General features: G+C 34.8%; 1 protein-coding gene across 1 annotated transcript in view; it reads right to left on the bottom strand.

Moving 5' to 3' along the window:
• Window positions 1-242: 242 nt before the first annotated feature.
• Window positions 243-19,974, bottom strand: part of NXNL2 (nucleoredoxin like 2) — a 33,537-nt gene continuing 13,805 nt past the window's right edge. Inside the window, exon 2 of the mRNA XM_051998134.1 lies at window positions 243-1,531. Coding sequence (XP_051854094.1) covers window positions 1,363-1,531 — 169 coding nt within the window. The 3' untranslated portion in view covers window positions 243-1,362. The remainder of the gene's footprint in view (window positions 1,532-19,974) is intronic.

Below are 19,974 nucleotides of genomic sequence, written 5' to 3'. Positions count from 1 at the left end.
CCTGCTTAAATATTTACAGTACCCTTTGTCTGATCTTGCCTTTTGCATCTTAACTCTCTTTTATTTTATTCATCTATACATACATATAAAATATATATATATATTCTATTTCCCCCCATAAAATATAAGCCCTTTTAGGACAAGGATTAATATTTTTCCTCTCTTTATTCCAGGAGCTAATGCAATCCTTTTTCAGTGTAGCAAATTTATACATACATACACACACACACACACACACACACACACACAAATGAGAGACGGAGTTTTGTTTTATTTTGTTTTTTTTATTTTTTAAGAGTCTATTTATTAAGTATTTACTATATGTCAGTCACTGTGCTAAGCTGTGGGACTACAAACATAAGCAAGAGAGTTTCTGTCCTTAATATGCTTAACTTTTAACAAAAGAAGACAACACATAAAGGACATCTGGAAAGGGAGAGTATAAAAGTTTGAAATGGTATTTGAGAAGTGATAAGCGAATCCTTATTTGGGTCAAGATAAGGTTTATCTATCAGAGCCTTGGCTCTCAGAACCCAAAGTTCCAGTGGGAAGAGAAAAAAAGGAAGGAGGAGGATTAGGCACTTAATTTTTTTTTTTTTTATATATTGACAGTGTGGATGTTGAAAGATGCCTAAAATATCAAGTGCTTTCTAGTTTCAAAACATAGTAATATTAAAACAGTAGGATTATTGATTATTCAAAATTTCAGAAAAAGACAAAGGGAAAGAAGACATTTCAAGAGAAGAAAGAATATATGGTCTTTAGGAAGAATGTGGCAATACAGTGTGGGGAATTCATTTATTCAATTACTCTCTGATGTCATTTGCTTGAAATTATAAAGGGAATAATTAGAGACATATAATACAGAAATAGATTTGTTTATTAAAGCAAACTATAAACTTTATTAATATAGCTGTCATTTTGTATCATTAAAATAGATTAATAAGCAGAAATCTGTATATTTCTATGAAGAAATATATTGCTTTACTGAACAGACCTACACAAGTCAATTTTTGCATAGATTTTCAAGACTGACATACTAGTCTATCCAATCAGCTATCTCTCAGGGATGAGTCATTAAGCATTAACAGAATTACGCTAAGAATAACAAAAATAATTTTTAAAAGCCTACATAATCAGAATAGGGGAGATATTTTTCCTGAGAAAAATTTACTTAATACTCATTCCTACTGCCTCTGTCATGAAATACAATAATACAAATACTAATAAATAATGGAAAATTAGTATTTTTAAACTTTACTTTTGCCTTCATTATGATAAGAATAATCTTCAGAACTAAGAAAACGGAGTGAGATTACACCCTAACGTCTCTTATTGCCTTCTATGCCATTAGTTCCAAATTCAGTAAGAAAAATTCTGAAAGATATTGGCTCCTTCCAGCCAGTTTTGGAAGCAGGAGAGTCCTTGTTCTCTAACTTGTTTCCTTCCTTTGTCAGTGATAACCTCTCCCGTCTGTTTCACCACCACCAACTTAGGTATGGCTGTGATATTATACTTCTTCTTCAAATCACTGGAAATGACAGAAAAAATACAGGAAAATAGTTATTATTTCAAGTCAAAGACTTATTACAATAACTACATTTACTTCAATGTTTTAATAAAAACCTCTACTTAAGAATTCTTTCAATCATATGACCAAGGATACATTTTATAGAGTTATGTAAAGCAACAACAAAATTCATTCAAAAGTATCAAAGGTTTAAAATCTCAAGTGAAATAATGGGGGAAAGTTGAAATGAAGAAGGAACAGCACTTATAGAACTCAAGTTACATGATAAAGTAATAATTATTAAAATTTTGAGTGTTGTTCAAAAATAAAAAAAAAGATCAGTGAAGGAAAAATCAGATAAAATTATATTCAGTAACCTAATGTTCAAAAACCTAAGAATATAAATTACTTGGGAAAGAATTCTCTATTTGACCAGAACTCCTAGAAAAGTCAAAAATCAACTTAGCATAATTATAGGATCATAAATCTAGAGTTGTAAGGTTCTTCAGAGGATATGTGGTCTAATCTTCTTTATTTATTTATTTTTTTTATTAGAGAAGGAAGGTCATGCCTAAGATCACGCAGCTAAGGAAACCTTGGAAACAAAACCTTTATAATAAATATGCAAGGCCAACCAAAATAAATTTTCTTGTTGGCTGTGTCCAAAAACACACTTCTCATTCTACATCTAGAGTCCATCACCTTCCTGTCAAGAGAAAGGTAGCATTCTTTATCATTAATCCTTGGAGTTATGATTGGTCACTTTCTTGATTAGATTTTTTTACTTCTTTCAAAGTTGTTATAGTGCTGTTATCCTTTGGGAGTTTATCTTAATATAGATCATAAATTGTTAGCCCAAACCTAATTTTTGCCAGATTGTTTTTTAGTTTTCCCAGAAGTTTTTCTCAAAAAATAGGTACTTACCCCAATACCAAGAAGCCTTCAGGTTCAGAGAACATAAGGCTATGATTTTCACTTGCTTCAGTATGCTGAGTACCTAATCTGTTTTACTGATATAAAAACATTTGTAGATTATTACTTTGCTATACAGTTTAAATTTTCTTACCAGGCCCCCTTCCTTCCCACTTTTTACATTATTTCCCTTGAGTGTCTTGATAATACTTTGCCCTATATATCTAATACAACTAGGTTATGAAAACTCTTACCGATGATTTCTCAAAATATAGTATCTGGGCAATTTTACTGGACATTACTTTCTGATGATCCAATGATTCTTAGATTTTTGTCTCCTGGCCTGTTTTCCACATCAGTTTTTTTTTTTTTTTTAATGTGAAGTACTCTATATTTTCTTCTTATTATCTTTTGTCTTCATTTTATTATTTCTTTTTGATTCGTGTTTAATCCATCCAATTTTTAGGGACTGTGCTTATTGGATAAAATTTTATATCTCTTGTACTAAACTATTAATTCTCCTCGGTTTTTCCTCTAAAGCTCTCATTTCTTTTCCAATTCTTTTCTTAAAGGATTTATTTTTATAATCAAGATGATGGAAGCAAGGTGCCTAAACCTCCAAAATTTTCCAGCTGAAGACAACTTAGACAGTAGACAGCAAGTTAGCATCAGGCCTTTGGGGTGACTAAATCAGCATTAAGAATTTCTCCACTCACAGAGAACTAGTCAGAAGATTTGTGGGCACTGAGAGAGGAGAGTTGGGCAACAAATGTAGGGCTCTATTGCATTGTTTATACAGTTGCAGTTCATAGTCTCAGGGCAAGGAGGAGTACTAGCACATGAAAATCTGCTGTAAGAGAATGGGAAGCCTAATCACATTTTCAAGGTATAAAAGGGTACTTGGCGTGGCTTATAGGCCAGAGCATAGGCCAGTAAAGCAGTGACCAGATGTTTTTCTACAAATCATACCACTTTGAACTGGAAATTTCTAAGTTGCCAGAATTAGCTCTAAAAAAAAAAAAAACAAAAAAAACCACAGTAAAAACTGCAAGCTTGAGGCAGTGCTGGTTCTATCCTAGAAAAAAAAAGTCCAACTTTACATAAAGTTAAAAGGTAAGAAATAAGTTGGGAAAGTAAGCAAATTAAAAAAAATACCTTAACATTAAAAAAAAAAAATGCTGTATTGTCAAGGAAAATTAAAACGCAAACTCAGGGAACAGGTAGATAATACAGTGGATAGAATACTATTCTTGGAATCAGGAGAATCTGAGTTCATATCTGGCTTCAGTCACTTACTAGCTGTGAGACCCTGGGTAAGTCACATAATCCCAATTGCCTCCAGAAACCAAAAAAGAACAAGAACCTCAAAAGAAAACAACAAAACTAAAACAACTACATTAAAACAGCAAAGAAAAATGTAAATTGGTCTTAGGCCCAAAAACTTGAAAAACTTAGAAAGGATTTTAAAAATTAAATAAGAGAGCTAGAGGAAAAAATGGAGGGAAATGAGAATAATGCAAGAAAATGGTGGGGAAAAAAAAAAGAATCCACAACTTGGTAAAGAAGGTACCAAAAAATTTGAAGAAAAAAACATTAAAAGGAATAGACCAAATGGTAAAAGAGGCACAAAAATTCACTGAAGAGAAAAACTACTTAAAAAAGCAGATTTGGCCAAATGGAAAGAGATATAATAAAATTCGTTGAAGAAAATAACTTCTTAAGAAGTATAATTGGAAACTGTGCATACCCTTTGACCCAGCAGTGTTACAACTGGGTTTATATCCCAAAGAGATTTTAAAGAAGGGAAAGGGACCTGTATGTGCAAGAATGTTTGTGGCAGCCCTCTTTGTAGTGGCCAGAAACTGAGTAGATGCCCATCAATTGGAGAATGACTGAATAAATTGTGGTATATAAATATTATGGAATATTATTGTTCTGTAGAAATGACCAGCAGAAAAAAAAAAAAATGAAATGACCAGCAGGATTATTTCAGAAAGGCCTGGAGAGACTTACATGAACTGATGCTGAGTGAAATGAACAGGACCAGGAGATCATTATATACTTCAACAACAATAACTACATGATGATCAATTCTGATGGACCTGGCCATCTTCAGCAATGAGATGAACCAAATCAGTTCCAATAGAGCAGTAATGAATTAAACCAGCTACACTCAGCAAAAGAACTCTGGGAGATGACTATGAACCACTACGTAGAATTTCCAATCCCTCTATTTTGTCTGCCTGCATTTTTTATTTCCTTCACAGGTTAATTATACACTATTTCAAAGTCTGATTCTTTTTGTACAGCAAAATAACTGTATGGGCATGTATACATATATTGTATTTAACTTATATCTTAACATATTTAACATGTATTGATCAACCTGTCATCTGGGGGAGGGGGTGTGGGGAAGGAGGGGGAAAATTGGAACAAAAGGTTTTGCAATTGTCAATGCTAAAAAATTACGCATGCATATATCTTGTAAATAAAAAGCTATAATAATAATAAATAAAAAAAGTATAATTGGCCAAATGGTAAGAGATAGAAAAGCTCACTTGAAGAAAATAGTTCTTTAAAAATTAGAACTGGACCAGTGGAACCCAATGACTTAATGAAACATCAAGAAACAATAAAAACAAAATAAGAAAATAAAAAATAGAAAATGTGAAATATCTTATTGGAAAAACAACTGACTTGGAAAAGAGATCTAGATGATATAATTTAAGAATTACTGTACTACCAGAAAGACAAGATTTTTAAAAGAGCCTAGACATCATATTTCAAGAAATTGTCAAAACAAACAAAAAACCTGTCATGATATGCTAGAACCAGAGAATAAAATAAAAATTAAAAGAATTCACTGATCACCTCCTGGAACAAAATTACTAGAAGTAACATAGCCAAATTTCAGTGCTAACAAGTCTAAGAAAGTCCTTCAAGTCACTAAAAAGAAATAATTCAAATATTGGAAAATCAGAGTCAGGATCACACAAGATTAACAGCTTTTACATGAAAGGATCAGAAGGTATGGAATGTGATACTCTGGAAAGCTAAGGAGCAGGATTACAACCCCAAATCAATGAAACTAAAAATAATCCTCCAGAGGGAAAGAATAGATAACTAATAAAATAGAGGATTTTCAAGCATTCTTCATGAAAAGACTAGAAGTCAAGGAATTTAACAAACAGAAGACCCCTTCCCTCTCCCCACAAAGAGCATGAAAAGGTAAACATGAATGAATAATCATAGAGGGTCTCAAAAACATTACGTTTACATTATTATATGGGAAGGTGACACATGTAACTCCTAAGAACCTTATCATTATTAGGGCAGTTAAAAGCAAGTTATATAGACTGGGGACATTAAGTAAATTAATTATGTTGGAATAAGGTCCAAAAAATGAAAATATGAGAAAGAGGAATGCACTGGGGAAAAGGGAAAGGAGAGGAAGAATGGAAAAAATTTTCTCACATAGAAGAGATTTGCAAGGAAGAGTTTTTACAGAGGAAAGGAAAGGGTAGTGGTGCTAAATAGTATTTGAATTTAACTGTCATTGAAACTGGCTCAGAGAAATTAACATATGCTCATTTGAGCATATCTATCTTACCCTACAGGGAAGGAGAAAGGGACGGGGATAAAAGAAAGGGGTGCTAATAGAAGAGAGAACATATTGACAGAGATGGTAATCAGAAGCAAAACACTTTTGAGAAGAAACAAGGTGAAAGGAAGGAAAGATAGAGAAAGAGAAAGGCAGAGAGAGAAAGGGAAGGATAAAAACTGAAAAAATTTTACAAGTTTTTCTGATAAAGACCTCATTTCTCAAATATATAGAGAACTGAATCAAATTCATAAGACTTTGAGTCATTCCCCAGTGGATAAATAGTCAAAGAATATAAATAAGCAAGCAGTCTTTCTAGGTTTTCTGAAAGCATCATGCTAATTATTTTTTATAGCACAATAATATTCTACTACAGGAGCAGCTATGTAGTACAATAGATGAAATGCTGAATGTGGAATCAGGAAGACTCATTGTAATGCCAGAAAAACTGAGGCAACATAGTCTTTTAATCTTTTAATGTGGAGAGTTTTAGGCTAGCCAACCAAATGGAACTCATGTTCAAAAATCATTCGACCCCCAGGAACTGAGGCAGGGAACTTTTATAGGGTTTTAGCTAAAACAGGATACAAAACCTGAGTATACAATCTTAGAGGGGAACAAAGGCAGATAAGGACGGTGAGGCTATTGGGTGGGTAGACAAACCACAATTCCAGGAGAGGACCATAACTTAATCCTGACAGGAGAAAGGTCAAAATAAAAACATGGAGGGCAGGAGACAGCAAGGAGACAATACTCAAAGGAAGGGGGAATTATCCCAGCAAGAATTGAGATATGACTCAATGATGTGTCAAGATTTTTCCTAACTCAATTCTCTCAGTCCTAATGGCAAGGAAGGTGAGGTGGCCACAATAATTTTATTCAGGGTATAACAAGTCATGGTATAATATCATCTTTATAATTCCAGCCTCAGATATTTACTAGCTGTGTGACCCTGGGCAAGCCACTTTGTTTACTTCACCTTTCTTATTTATAAAATGAGCTGGAGAGGGGAATGGTAAACCACTCCAGTATCTTTGCTAAGAAAACCCCAATTGGCTCATGAAGAGTTGGATATGACTTAAAAACAACTAAATAATCACTAATTTAGTCACAATCGTGTATCATAACTTATTTAACTATTCTCCAATTGATGAGCACCTCCTTGATAGACAATTCTTGGCTACCACAAAAAAAGAGCTACTATAAACATTGTGGTAATTTTCTTTTCTTTTCTTTTCTTTTCCTTCCTTCCTGTCTCCTTTGTTCCCTCCCTCCCTCCTTTCCCTTCCTTCCTTCCAAATTTCTTTGGGATATAGGCCTTCAAGTGGTACTAATAAATCAAAGCTTATGCACGCTTTTATAGTCCACAGTTTGTTGGTGTTTGTTCTTTATTCTAGAAGAGAGCTGAAATCAGGGAGGTGATGGAATTTCTCACACTGCATTAGGGTGAAAGAATATTGAAGATGGCATGGACTAGGTTGTGATCTAATTGTGAGAAATGGATGGGCATTTATTTGGTTTCCACAGTTAGGAAAATTAAATTGGAGAAATGAAACTTAATTGGAAAAATGAAACCCACAAGAACATTAAAGACTAATCAAGGATGTTTTATCTTTTTCCCTCAAAAAATGTAAGCTCCTTGGGAGCAGGGACTGACTTTTGTAATGAAGGGTAGAGATTCATGATGTGTAACTTTTGTAACATCCAATTAATGGAGAGTCTCTTGTGCTTCTGGATAGAAAATAAAATGCTGCCTTTGTCTATTTCAAAAGTGTGTCTATTCACCTAGGTACCCATTCTTAATAATATAAAATAAATCTTTTTTGCATTCATCAGTGAGTCCTGTGGAGTTATTGGTAAGATATTTTGTTTCTTACCTTTTGATCTTTGAAAGGTTACGTTAGCCATCAGGAGCCAGAATTCATACCAGTGTTTATTAGCAGGCAAATCAAGTTAGGCAACAGTGACCCCTGAGTATGCTTAATATGATAAGGTTTGAGGGGTCTCAATTCCTGGTGGTTAGTGGCTATAAGAGAGTTGTTAAGAATCCCCTTTAAATTGGCTACAGGTTTAGAGTGAAAGAATTCACTCATTCCCGAATTATTAGTTGCAAAATGAAAGTTTATTGTTGGATAAAAATCAGTTCACCAAGAGACTGTCTTCTATAGTGGCAGATTTATTGGAAAATGGAGTTTTGCACTGAGAAAATGGTTTCTCAGTGGACAGAAGGTCCTGAGCTAAGTGAGCTACCTAGGTCCATCTGTAAAGACCTTAGTAGAGGGAAGCTGTAATATTGGGTATCTTAGTGGGGGGCTGAGACAGCTTAAGCAGATCATGCTGACAAGGGTCCAGCCAGGTGGGGGGCTGGGACAGATCAGATCAGGATTCCTCAATTGAATGAGAATTTAGAATTTCTATGGGAGTTGATTCTCTTATCCTGAAATGTTTGGGCTCTGTCTGGACTCCTTGGAGCCTGGGAGATCCTGATCAAAGGGTAAATAATCTCAGAGTGATAATCTTAAAGGGAACAGTTCCCCTCCCCCTTCATATCCAGTGCAAAAATGGGTTGATTTTGAGGTTCAGTGTCCTACTGTGGCAAGATAACAATTCTGCAGCATTCATTCTGCTAAATCTAGAAGTAGACTTGGAGCAGAGTAAGGGGAGAAAATATGCTGCATAAATCATTTCAAATTTGAGGCTCCTATGTGAGACACAAATGGTATAGGAGAGAGTATACCCTCACTTTTTAAGGAGATATATTTCTGTTCTTGCTATATCTTCTCAGTAAATATTCTTCATAAATGCTGATTGATATTAATTGGCTAAGTGATAGTGCAATGCTAATTGCTAATACCAGGAAGATACTAAATATAACTGGTAATTGATATTAAAGATAATATGTGAGAATGGAAGTTGAGTCAATAACATTAGACAGCTCAACATTTTTCAGGTATATTCACAGAAAAGGGTTTCATAACTTTTTTGTATGGCTGATGCTTCAAAAATGATGTTTTTAAATGCATAAAAAATAAATATAATATTTTACAAAGGAAACAAATTATGTTGAGAAAGTTATGAAATATTTAAAAAGAAAATAACCAAATCCACAGATTTCCTGAGATTGATCTATGACATACCCTCTCAGGTCAAGAATCCTTATCCTAAAATACCTACAACTACACAATCACAAGCATAACAACAGCAAACAACCATTTAGTATTCTCAAGAGAAAGATACAGTCTTGCTCTGGGGACTCAATTTGCCTATGAGAGAGGTTGGAATAATTGTCCCTATTGTATTTAGATGTATTACACAACAGTTTTGGGTGTTTTTTTTCCCCCCAAAAGAAAGGTATATAAAAGTGTTGAATAGATGGTTTCCTCCATTCAAAAGAGAGGGACGGAAAGATGAGAGAAAGAGTTAAGAGAGAAGCACCAAGGAATAACATATGCAAGATAGCATGAATTTGTTACATTTTAAAAGAAATCTGGAATTTGTTATATATTTTAAAAGAAAAGCAACCTTTATGTAATGGAGATTCAATTTCATATAAAATCTTCCCTTTCCACATTTATGGAAATACTCCTTTCATTTGTGTTTTATTAAGTTCAGAATAAAAATAAAACTAAGTGAAAAAAAAATTTTAAGTTCCGACATCAAAATTTACAGCAAACATTTTGTAGAAAAAATATAGATGCCCACTTGATGTGATTTATAGGTTTTGTCACCAAAATGATGGCAGACACCAAAAGTTTGGGTTTGATTATGTGCCATTCACTTCAGCAAAAGGTGGATTTATTTAGGATTATTTGGGACAGTAATAACCACTAAAACAATCAGAAGCCCAGGTATAAATATAGGAAAAAATTTATTTTTTTCTCATGAGAAAAGATGGGCAGTATTTGAGGCACAAAACATGATTTTAGAGAGAGACACACATAGGCAAAGGGCATTCCCTTTTTTATTCCCCAGCTCCTCTCCCCAATCCTCTGGCTCCTTTTCCCATTGGCTTGCGTTTCTAAAACAGTTTCTAAAAAATGAAGTAAAAAAGCCTGAGACTATCAAATGCTTAACAAAGTAGGGTGTTTCCCACTCAATCCAGTCACTACCCCCAAGGAGCTTTCCTTCTAGAAGAGGAAAATAACAAGGAAAGCAGAGGGGCAAAAATTCTTTTCAAATGTCAGGCTACAAAATGTTTGTGGCAGCCCTGTTTGTAGTGGCTAGAAACTGGAAATTGAATGGATGCCCATCAATTGGAGAATGGCTGGGTAAATTGTGTATATGAATGTTATGGAATATTATTGTTCTGTAAGAAATGACCAGCAGGATGAATACAGAGAGGCTTGGAGAGATTTACATGAACTGATGCTAAGTGAAATGAGCAGAACCAGGAGATCATTATACACTTCGACAACAATATTGTATGAGGATGTATTCTGATGGAAGTGGATTTCTTTGACAAAGAGACCTAACTCAGTTTCAATTGATAAATGATGGACAGAAGCAGCTACTCCCAAAGAAAGAACACTGGGAAACGAATGTGAACTATTTGCATTTTTGTTTTTCTTCCTGGGTTATTTTTACCTTCTGAATCCAATTCTCCCTGTGCAACAAGAGAACTGTTTGGTTTTGCACACATATATTGTATCTAGGATATACTGCACCATATCTAACATATATAGGACTGCTTGCCATCTAGGGGAGGGGGTGGAGGGAGGGAGAGGAAAAATCGGAACAGAAGTGAGTGCAAGGGATAATGTTGTAAAAAAATTACCTTGGCATGGACTCTGTCAATATAAAGTTATTACAAAATAAAATAAAATATTAAAAAAAAATGTCAGGCTACCAGTCCTGACTACAGTCGTTGCCCCTAAGAAGCTTTCATTCTTACAGATGAGATGATCTTCACCCAACCGCCTTGATTATTCTCTGATGTCCCAGTGGGTTTGAGTTTTCTAATTTGTTTTATTTCTACAATTTAATTTTCATACTGTGGAAATCAAATGAATCTATTTTTCACAAGGGAATAGGTTTCAGACAAAATGAAGGGATATATAGACACAAGGAATGGTAAATATGAAAGAATATGAGAGCACATGAAAGACAAGTTCCTCAGTGGAACTCACAATTACTCGGTAGAAAGGGAGCACCTCATGAAGTTGGGGCATGCCCTTAACTGGCAGGCTAAATCCTAAAAGGGGCTTAGCACCCTAAAAGAGTTAGCTAGAAGGAGAAGTGGATTTGGGAAGCATAGTGGAGTTAGGGGAGACACCACGTGACCTGGGGGAAGGGAAAAGACACCACAAGGCAGAGTGCTGTGGGGAGCTGCCCAAAAGAAGGTAGCAGCCATGGGATGACCCACAAGTAGGTTTTAGAGGGAAAATTTAATCTCAGGGACATGACTGGGATTTCTGACAGTGCATAGCAAGGTGAGACTGCTTCAGACCTCTACAGAGCTAAACTTATTTCTATCAGAACTTTCGGTCTGTTTGCCTCAGGAATCAATTTTTTCATTTCTTTTGGACCAAAATAATATTCAGGATCTCATCACACTGATAAACTAAAAAACTCAATTTGCTATCCCCTCCCTGCCCCCCATTCTTTAAAGAATAATCTTCATAATTTTCTTTAGCAAAAAAACCAAACCAAAACAAAACAAAACTTTGGGACAGTATCATTCACAAAAACAATTAGAGACTCTCAGAGTAAGAAAAAGCAAAAAGGGCTTTATTACGATCTTGCCGGGAAAAGATTGACACTTGACAAGATGTTTATCTACAAAGTGCAAAGCATAAACTGCAAAACATAAGATTAAATGGGTCCCTGAAAGCAGAAGCCCCACTCCTTTCCAGCCTTTTCTCCCTTTGTTTGGGGGAGCCCAGGTTTATATTCTAATAGAAATCTAACCCAGAAACAAAAGAATACAAGTCAATAATAGTAAACTCTTAATTTAAATTTCCCTAGAGAACTGCAGTACAAGCAAATATCCTCAGATAAGAGAATTCAAAGCCATCATCACCTTTAAAAGAAGTACTTAAATGCTAATTAAGAGGTGGTGGGAAAACTGGAGGGGACAAAAACCTACAACTTTTAGCTACTGCTCTATTATTATAAAGTCTTAAGTCACAATTAAGATAGAGTTTAAAACTATATTCCCACGTAGTATTTTCACTCAGTTAATTCCTCATACAAATAAACAAACAGAAACATTATGATCAAATTTGAACAAGAGACATAGTCCATTAGCAGTATGGTAGTCAAAATGTTTTCATATTGATAGGACCTGACCTTGCATTTCACTAATATTACTTTCAAAACCCAGAGTCACTTCTTTGAACAAGTCATCAATATAATCCTAGTGGAAATATGAACATGCATTTAAGAGTATGTAAGAAACAAAATATCTTAACCAAGAACTCCACTGACTCACTGCTGAATGCAGGAAAGATTTATTTTACATTCTCGCAAGAATGGGTGCATAGGTGAATAGACACACTTTGGGGACTTCAAAGGCACATTTTATTCCCTATCCTGAAGCACAAGTCCTTCCCCTGATTCCTCATTAACTGGATGTTGCTGAGGTAACATATTATGAATCTCCACTTCTCATTATGTAGCCAGTTCCTGACCCAACACAGCTTCCATTCTAGAAGAGAGAAAGGTAACAGAGCAGGGCTAAGGACAAAGAACAAAAGATACTTTTTCAAATCTCAGGCCACCATCTCTGATTACAAAAGTCAGTCCCTTCCCTCAGGGAGCCCACATTCTTTTGGGAGATTACCTCCTCCCTGGACCATTCCCCATGCCCCAGTGGGTCCCGTTCTCCAACTCAAGTTTCATTTCTCCAACCCCATAACTTCATGTGGAAACCAAAATGCCCATCTCTCAATATGAAAATGTGATGTTTTAAATGATTTAATTCGCAAAGAATTCAAGGAATTATTACCATTATTTGATAATGTATTAGTAGCGTATGCATGTTTTATCTTTTATATTATTCTCCAACAGGAAGTTATCAGACTATCAGACTTCTTTCTTACTTTATCATTTAAATTAAGTGATAATTCCCCTTCTTAGGAATTTTTCTCCCATTAACCTTCAGAGAGATTATTTCTCTCCCTTCCAGCAAGATTATGGAAATCCCCACTCCTGCTTAGTGTTGCCTGATTTCAGGGGCTTAATCTATACAATAATCTGATTTATTCTATTTGTTGCCCTCAAGGCTGAATTGGGAAGGACAAATTTGTTTGAGGCACTATTTCTAACTTTCTTTTCCTGCTAATCCCTTCTCAACCAAAGATAGAGACAAAGATACCGGTGTGTTTGTTGTGCAGTAATATTGTGTACATATGTATATACAAATATATAATATGTAAATAATATATGCGTAAATAGCCATATACACATCCACATATGCATGTACTTGTTAAGTGCAAAGGATGGTTGCAAATTGGTGTTGTAAAGTGTCTCAAAAGAGTCTGTAGGCTTAAACCCAACTCCATGTCAAGGGGCAAAGTTTATTGTAATTGTAACACCAATTGAAGCAGGATAAGTTCCAAAAGAATTTAGCAAAGCACCAAGAGTAAGAAGATAAATTTATAGGAAAAAGAGAGACCAGGAGCTTCATGTTACTTATTTGCTAATTTTATGGCTTACAGGTAGGCTTGAGGGATGGAACTTTGTTATCATTGACCAACAGATTATCTATCTGACAGTAAAGTTTGTAGGACTATAATATTCCTAAATACTATAGTATTCCAGAGAACCTCAGAGTCATCTCCACTCCAAGGCCAGGAGCCCTTAGGGTTATTGATAAACAGATTGTTTATCTGACAGTCAGCAATGTTTGTCCTGAGGGCAGGGAAGCCTCAGGGTTATTGCTACATTTCCCTAAAAGCTAAGGGGAGGAATACATAACTATATTACTATAGGGGTCCTAAGGCTAGGAGACTCCAGAATTATTGAGACATTTCCCTAGAAGTTGCACCCCCATCATGCTCATACAAATGCACTTACATATGTACACACACATACAAATACACATACAGGGGCAGCTAGGTGGTGCAGCCTTGAAGACATGGGGACCTGAGTTCAAATCTGACCTCAGACACTTAACACTTCCTAGCTGTGTGACCCTGGGCAAGTCATAACCAACTGCCTCAGCAAAAAAAAAAAAAAAAAATACACATACAACCCCATATCTACTCTTTTCACAGAAGATGACATGAACAATTTAAAAAGTTAACACTATCTTAAATTATAGTGTCTAGAAAAGGAAATCTGATATTCCACTGTTTCTTGACTACATCTATAATACTGTGTTCCTTCTAGATACTTTATATCTAGGTCTTTGACAACCTAGAGCATATCTAGAGGAATATAAACAGAATGGAGGGAAAACTTGAAAACACGCTATATCCTGATTACTTAAAAGAATTAGGAGACTGGAGAAAAAAACATGGTGAAGTTTAAGAAGGATTAGGTTTGTTTTATTTGGCTCCAGACAGAAAAACTATTGGGTAGAAATTGCAAAAATGTGGATTCCTTCTCAATATAAAGAAAAAATTCCTAACAATTAACACTGTTCAGAAAAGTAATGGAATTCTTAAGAAGTAATGAATTCACAACTCTGAGGTACCTTCTCACACTTCTCAGATTGGCTAAGACAGGAAAAGATATTGATGAATGCTGGAGAGGATGTGGGAAAAACTGGGACACTGATACATTGCTGATGGAGTTGTGAACTGATCCAACCATTCTTGAAAGCAATTTGGTACTATACCCAAAGAATTATCAAAATGTGCATACACTTTGACCCAGCAATGCCATTACTGGGTCTGTATCCCAAGGAGATCATAAAGGAAGGAAAAGGACCCACATTTGCAAAAATATTCAAACCAGCTCTTTTTGTGGTAGCAAAGAATTGGAAAAGGAGTAGCTGCCCATCAATTGGAATGGCTGAACAAGTTGTGACACATGAAGACAATGGATTATTGTTCTATAGAAAACTATGAAAAAGCTGATTATAGAAAAGCCTGGAAAGATTTACATGAACTGATGCTGAGCAAAACAAGCAGAACCAGGAATACATGTGATGTAAGCAAGAATGTGCGATGATCAACATGAAAGCCTTGGTTCTTCTCAGTGGTTCAGTGATCCAAAGCACCGAAAGACTTTGGACAGGAAATGCCATCTGCATCCAGAAAAAGAACTGAGGAGACTGAATGTAAATCAACATGTGTTATATTCACTTCTTTTTTCTGTTTTATTTTGTTTTTTTAATCTCTCTCATGGTTTTTCCCTTTTGCTCTGATTTTTCTCTCCCAACATGATTCATAAAACAATGTGTATTAAAAATAAACTTACTATGATAAAAAAAAGAAGTAATGAATTTCCTATATATTCAGGCAGAAGCTAAAGGACTATTTGTCAGGGATGTTGTTATGTTGTAGGAAAGATTCCCACTTAGCAATAGGTGAGACTTTCTGGCTCTAGGATTTGGTGTTTCTTTCTACCTTTCTTTTGCCTTCCATTGTGATATCCCATGTATACTTATTTTTTCCAAGTACAGTAAATTCCCATACTCCAAATCTTTTAAAATCCTTTGTTCATATGAAAATTTGATAGTTCAACATCCCAATCCACTAGGACCTTTCTTTCACAAATGTAAATTTTTAAATAGGGTCATTGTTATTTTTTAATCTCTGCAGCACAATGTCTACCTAGGGTAGGCAATTAATAAATGTTTTGTGAATACCAAACAAGTAAACAATAGTGAAAAAATTATTCATTTCATTTTCATGAATTAATGGGATTAATGAGTTAATGTTGTCCCTTCTAGGTAAAGCAAGCAATATTTTTGCTTTACCTAGAGAATGCAAAGAATTGTCAATCCCAGTTCCAAAAGGATTGATTCTAATTGAGGGAATTTCAAGCCCCATCTTATGGTAGTATTATGACACAATTTCCTTTAATTGTTCTGCCTCAGTTTCCCTGAATTGTTCTGCCTCAATTGCAAGCTCCCTTCCTGACCATTAGAACTGATATAAATTAGGGCTGGAAGGCCTGATCACTAGCATTCCAGAGCCATAAACTGCAGATGTTTAATCTCAGATAGGGAGGGACATCTCCTATCCCAGACTGAGTGACTCCTAGTCTTTCCAAATTATCAGAATTTATGATCCTTACCCACAACCTGTCAGAACTGAATTTATGGTCCATTCCTAAAAGTTCCCCACTCTCCAGTGCTCTCTGCTTTCTGCCTTTGTTTCCCTTATCACTGAAGTCCTATAAGAATATATAGGAAAATTCATTACTTCTTTTTTTATCATTGTAAGTTTATTTTTAATACACACTGTTTTGTGAATCATGTTGGGAGAGAAAAATCAGAGCAAAAGGGAAAAACCAGGAGAGAGATTAAAAAAACAAAACAATTCTGGAATTCTTCACTTGCTGTTGGATGCTTTGAAACATGAGTCCAATCCAGCCCTCGGGGCAACATGGATCCTGTTTTGCCCCCAGTACAATCTCTCCTTCTCAAATAAAATATTAAAAACTCTCTAATCTCTATCATGCCTCAGTTTTTCCAGCATTACAGTAATAGGGGAAAGATTTGAGAGTGATTCATTTAGAATATGAAAAAAAAAGAAAATACAGTAAGTTATAAAAAGGTGATATAGAACAACTGATAAGATTCTAGGTTTCGGGTCAGAAACAACTGAATTCTAATTTTGCCTCAGACTCTTATTAGAAGTTTGAACCTGGACAAATCACTTAAGTTCTTTTCAGATCATTTCCCTGTGTATAAAAGGGAGATTATGAAGACCTTCTCAGAGGGTTTTAGTAAAGATCAAACATTATAATGTCTGTGTTAATATCTACCTATCTGACCACTTCCTCTCAGCTGGTTGTCTATATATCAGGTCTTTACTACTGACCATAAGTGTTCCTCAAGACTCTGTCCTGGGTTCCTCTTCTCTTCTCCCTTACTACTTTTTCACTTGGTGATCTCATCATTTCCCATAAATTCAATTATCTCCATGCTGATGATTCTTAGATCTACTTATCTGGCCCTAACTTTTTTTTTTTTTTTTAACTCTAGACTTACATCTTCAATGGCCTACTAAACATATTTTAAACTAGATGTTCAGTAAACATCTTAAACTTATCATATCTAAAACTAAAGCTATCTTTCTCTGTAAAGCCCTCCCTTCTTCCTTACTTCTCTAGTGGAGGGAATAACCATTCCCTATTACCCAGGCTCAAAACAACTCATCATCCTGCACTCTTTATTTATTTTTTTTACTACTCCCCTTCCCCTTCCCATAGCTTGTCTGTTGCCAAACTTACTGATTCTGGTCTCATAAAATCACTTGTATATGTTATCTTCTCTCCTTTTACACTGTCATTGCCCTATTATAGGCCCTTATTACCTCACCTCAAGACTAGTACAATAATTTATTAGTGATCTCTCTGGTAACTCCAGTATAGATAGCAAAAAAAAGAAAAAGAAAAAGAAAACAGAAAAGAAAGCATACTATCCTATTATAAAAATTTATTTATTTTAAGCCTAGAGGGAAATATATTATCTTCTAAAGTTCAATTTTTTTTTATCTTTGTCTTGAGAGAGTTAGTTTTTAGATGAAACATTCTAAATTCAGTTACTGTCACTCTGAGACTCTAGTTTGAAAAAATTCCTAATACTTAGTGAGGAGTTGGTTTCTGTGCTTAACTTTAAGTTTATCTCTACTTCTAGTTTACCTCTGATCTCTTTAAAATCAAGTTTTATAAACAAAACTCAGTTCCCTGGAAATATTTAGGTAATGAAACAGCATCTAGAAAAATAGGCTTCACGAGGTTAATGTGGACAAAGTATCAACCTTTTCTGGGGACCTTCCCTCAGCCTGGGATGCCCAAAGCAGTCAAGAATTAATTATCCTCAGTTATCTCACTTCTCTGCCACAGCTCAGTCCACTCTTTGTTCTATGCTTGCTCTAATCTGTCAAATCCAGATACTCAGAATCTCTGCAAAGGAAAAAGATCAGAGGCCTATCATGAATTAAGGAGAAGAAAACAAAAGATATCCATTGTTATCACTTTTTCTTATACATTTCTAGATTTAATTATAATAAGAAAAGATTTAAAACGAGAGAATAAGTAAAGATGAAGAAATAAAATTTTCATTATTTGAAAACTATATGACATATTTATAAAACCATAAACAAATTACTAATTGAAACAACTAATAACTTCATTAAGGTAGCAATAAACTCATAAAAAGCATTAGTCTTTCTATAAATAGTGGACAAAAACTCATGAGATATGGAGAAGAAAACTACAAAATAACTACTAAAAGTATAATGTATTTGGAAGTTAAACTCCAAGATATACTACGAGTTTATACAAGCACAATACAAAACATTATTGAAATAAAGACAAATATTTGAAGAAATACTGTCAATGATTGCATCATGCAAATATAATAAAAATCATAATTAAATTCTTTTTATAGATTTAGTTCCATATTATAAAATCAAGCTACCAAATTATCAAAGGGTTACTTTATATAACTAAAATTTTTAAAAATGCTAAGCAATCTGAAATAGCAACACAGTTGATAAACCCAAGTTTAGAAGGTGGGATTTTAATTGAGACTTAAAGGAAAACAGAGAGCAGAAAAGGAAGATCATGGAGGAAATCAAATCATGGAGGAAAACAAAAAATTACCAGAACTAAGAGAGGAAGTATCTTGTTTGTGGAACAGTTGAGAAACCAGTGTCACTAGATCAGGATATGTGTTGGGGAGTAAATTGTAAGAAGATTGGAAAGGTAGGAAGGAGTTAGATTATGAAGGGCTATGAATACCAAACTGAGAATTTTGTAATTGCAACAGGAAGTCATTGGAGTTTATTGAATAGAGGTGGAGGGGTGTTGAAGTAATCAAACCTGCATTTAGGAAAATCACTTTAGTGGCTGAATGGAGTTTAAATTGGAGTGGGGAAAAACTTAAGGCAACCAAAGTCACCAGCAAGCTATTACATAATGCTGGAGGGAAATGATAAGGGCTTGAACTAGAATGGTATTAGTGTCAGAGGAAAGAAGGAGACATATTTTAGAGATGTTACAAAGGTAAAATAAATCAGCAGGCCTTGATAACAGCTTGGATATGGGGGAGATAGTGAGAAATCTAACTAGGCTAACTCTTAAATTGTAAACCTGAGAGACTGGGACTATGATATTGCCCTCTACATTAATAGGAAAAGTAGGAAGAGAGGAAAATTTAGGAGGAAAAATAATGAGCTCTGTTTTGGATAATATAGAGTTTAAGATGTCCAGTTTGAAATGTCTGAAAGACATTTGGAGATATGAGACAAAGAGATCAGAAAAGAGACTGGGGAAGGAAAGGTAGATTTGATAATTATTAGTTTAAAAGCAGTAATTAAATCCTTGAGAGCTGATAGGATACCAAATGAATCAGTTTAGAAAGAAAAGATAAGAGGATTCAGGATACAATTCTGAGAGATTCCTATGTTAGAGGACATGATGTAGAGGAAGATCCAGCAAAAGAGGTGGAAGAAGGACTGGTCAGAGAAGTAGGGTGAAAACCTGGAGGGGAGTAGTGTCCTGAAAAATTAGAACGAAAAGAATATCAGAGAGGAGAGGGTAATTAACAGTGTCAAAGGCTTCAGAGAAGTCCAAGAGAATAAAGATTGATAAAAGGCCAAAAAGATATGGCAGTTAGGAGATCATCAATACCTTTGGAGAAAACCAATAATAAAGAGAAAGAATGAGAAAATCAAAAGTCAAAAGTTTAAAAGAGAGGAAGAGGAAAGAAAGTAGAAGTTTTGTGGTTTCCTTATTTTAGGAAAGTTAAGTGTTATTGTTCAGTAATCCTAAGTCTTTTGGCTTTGGAGTCTGCCTTAGGAAATTCCCATGTCCAGTCTGTCTGATT

The sequence above is a fragment of the Antechinus flavipes genome, chromosome 1 (assembly GCF_016432865.1).
Source record: "Antechinus flavipes isolate AdamAnt ecotype Samford, QLD, Australia chromosome 1, AdamAnt_v2, whole genome shotgun sequence".
Lineage (NCBI taxonomy): Eukaryota > Metazoa > Chordata > Mammalia > Dasyuromorphia > Dasyuridae > Antechinus > Antechinus flavipes.
This window is presented reverse-complemented; position numbering and strand designations above follow the sequence as displayed.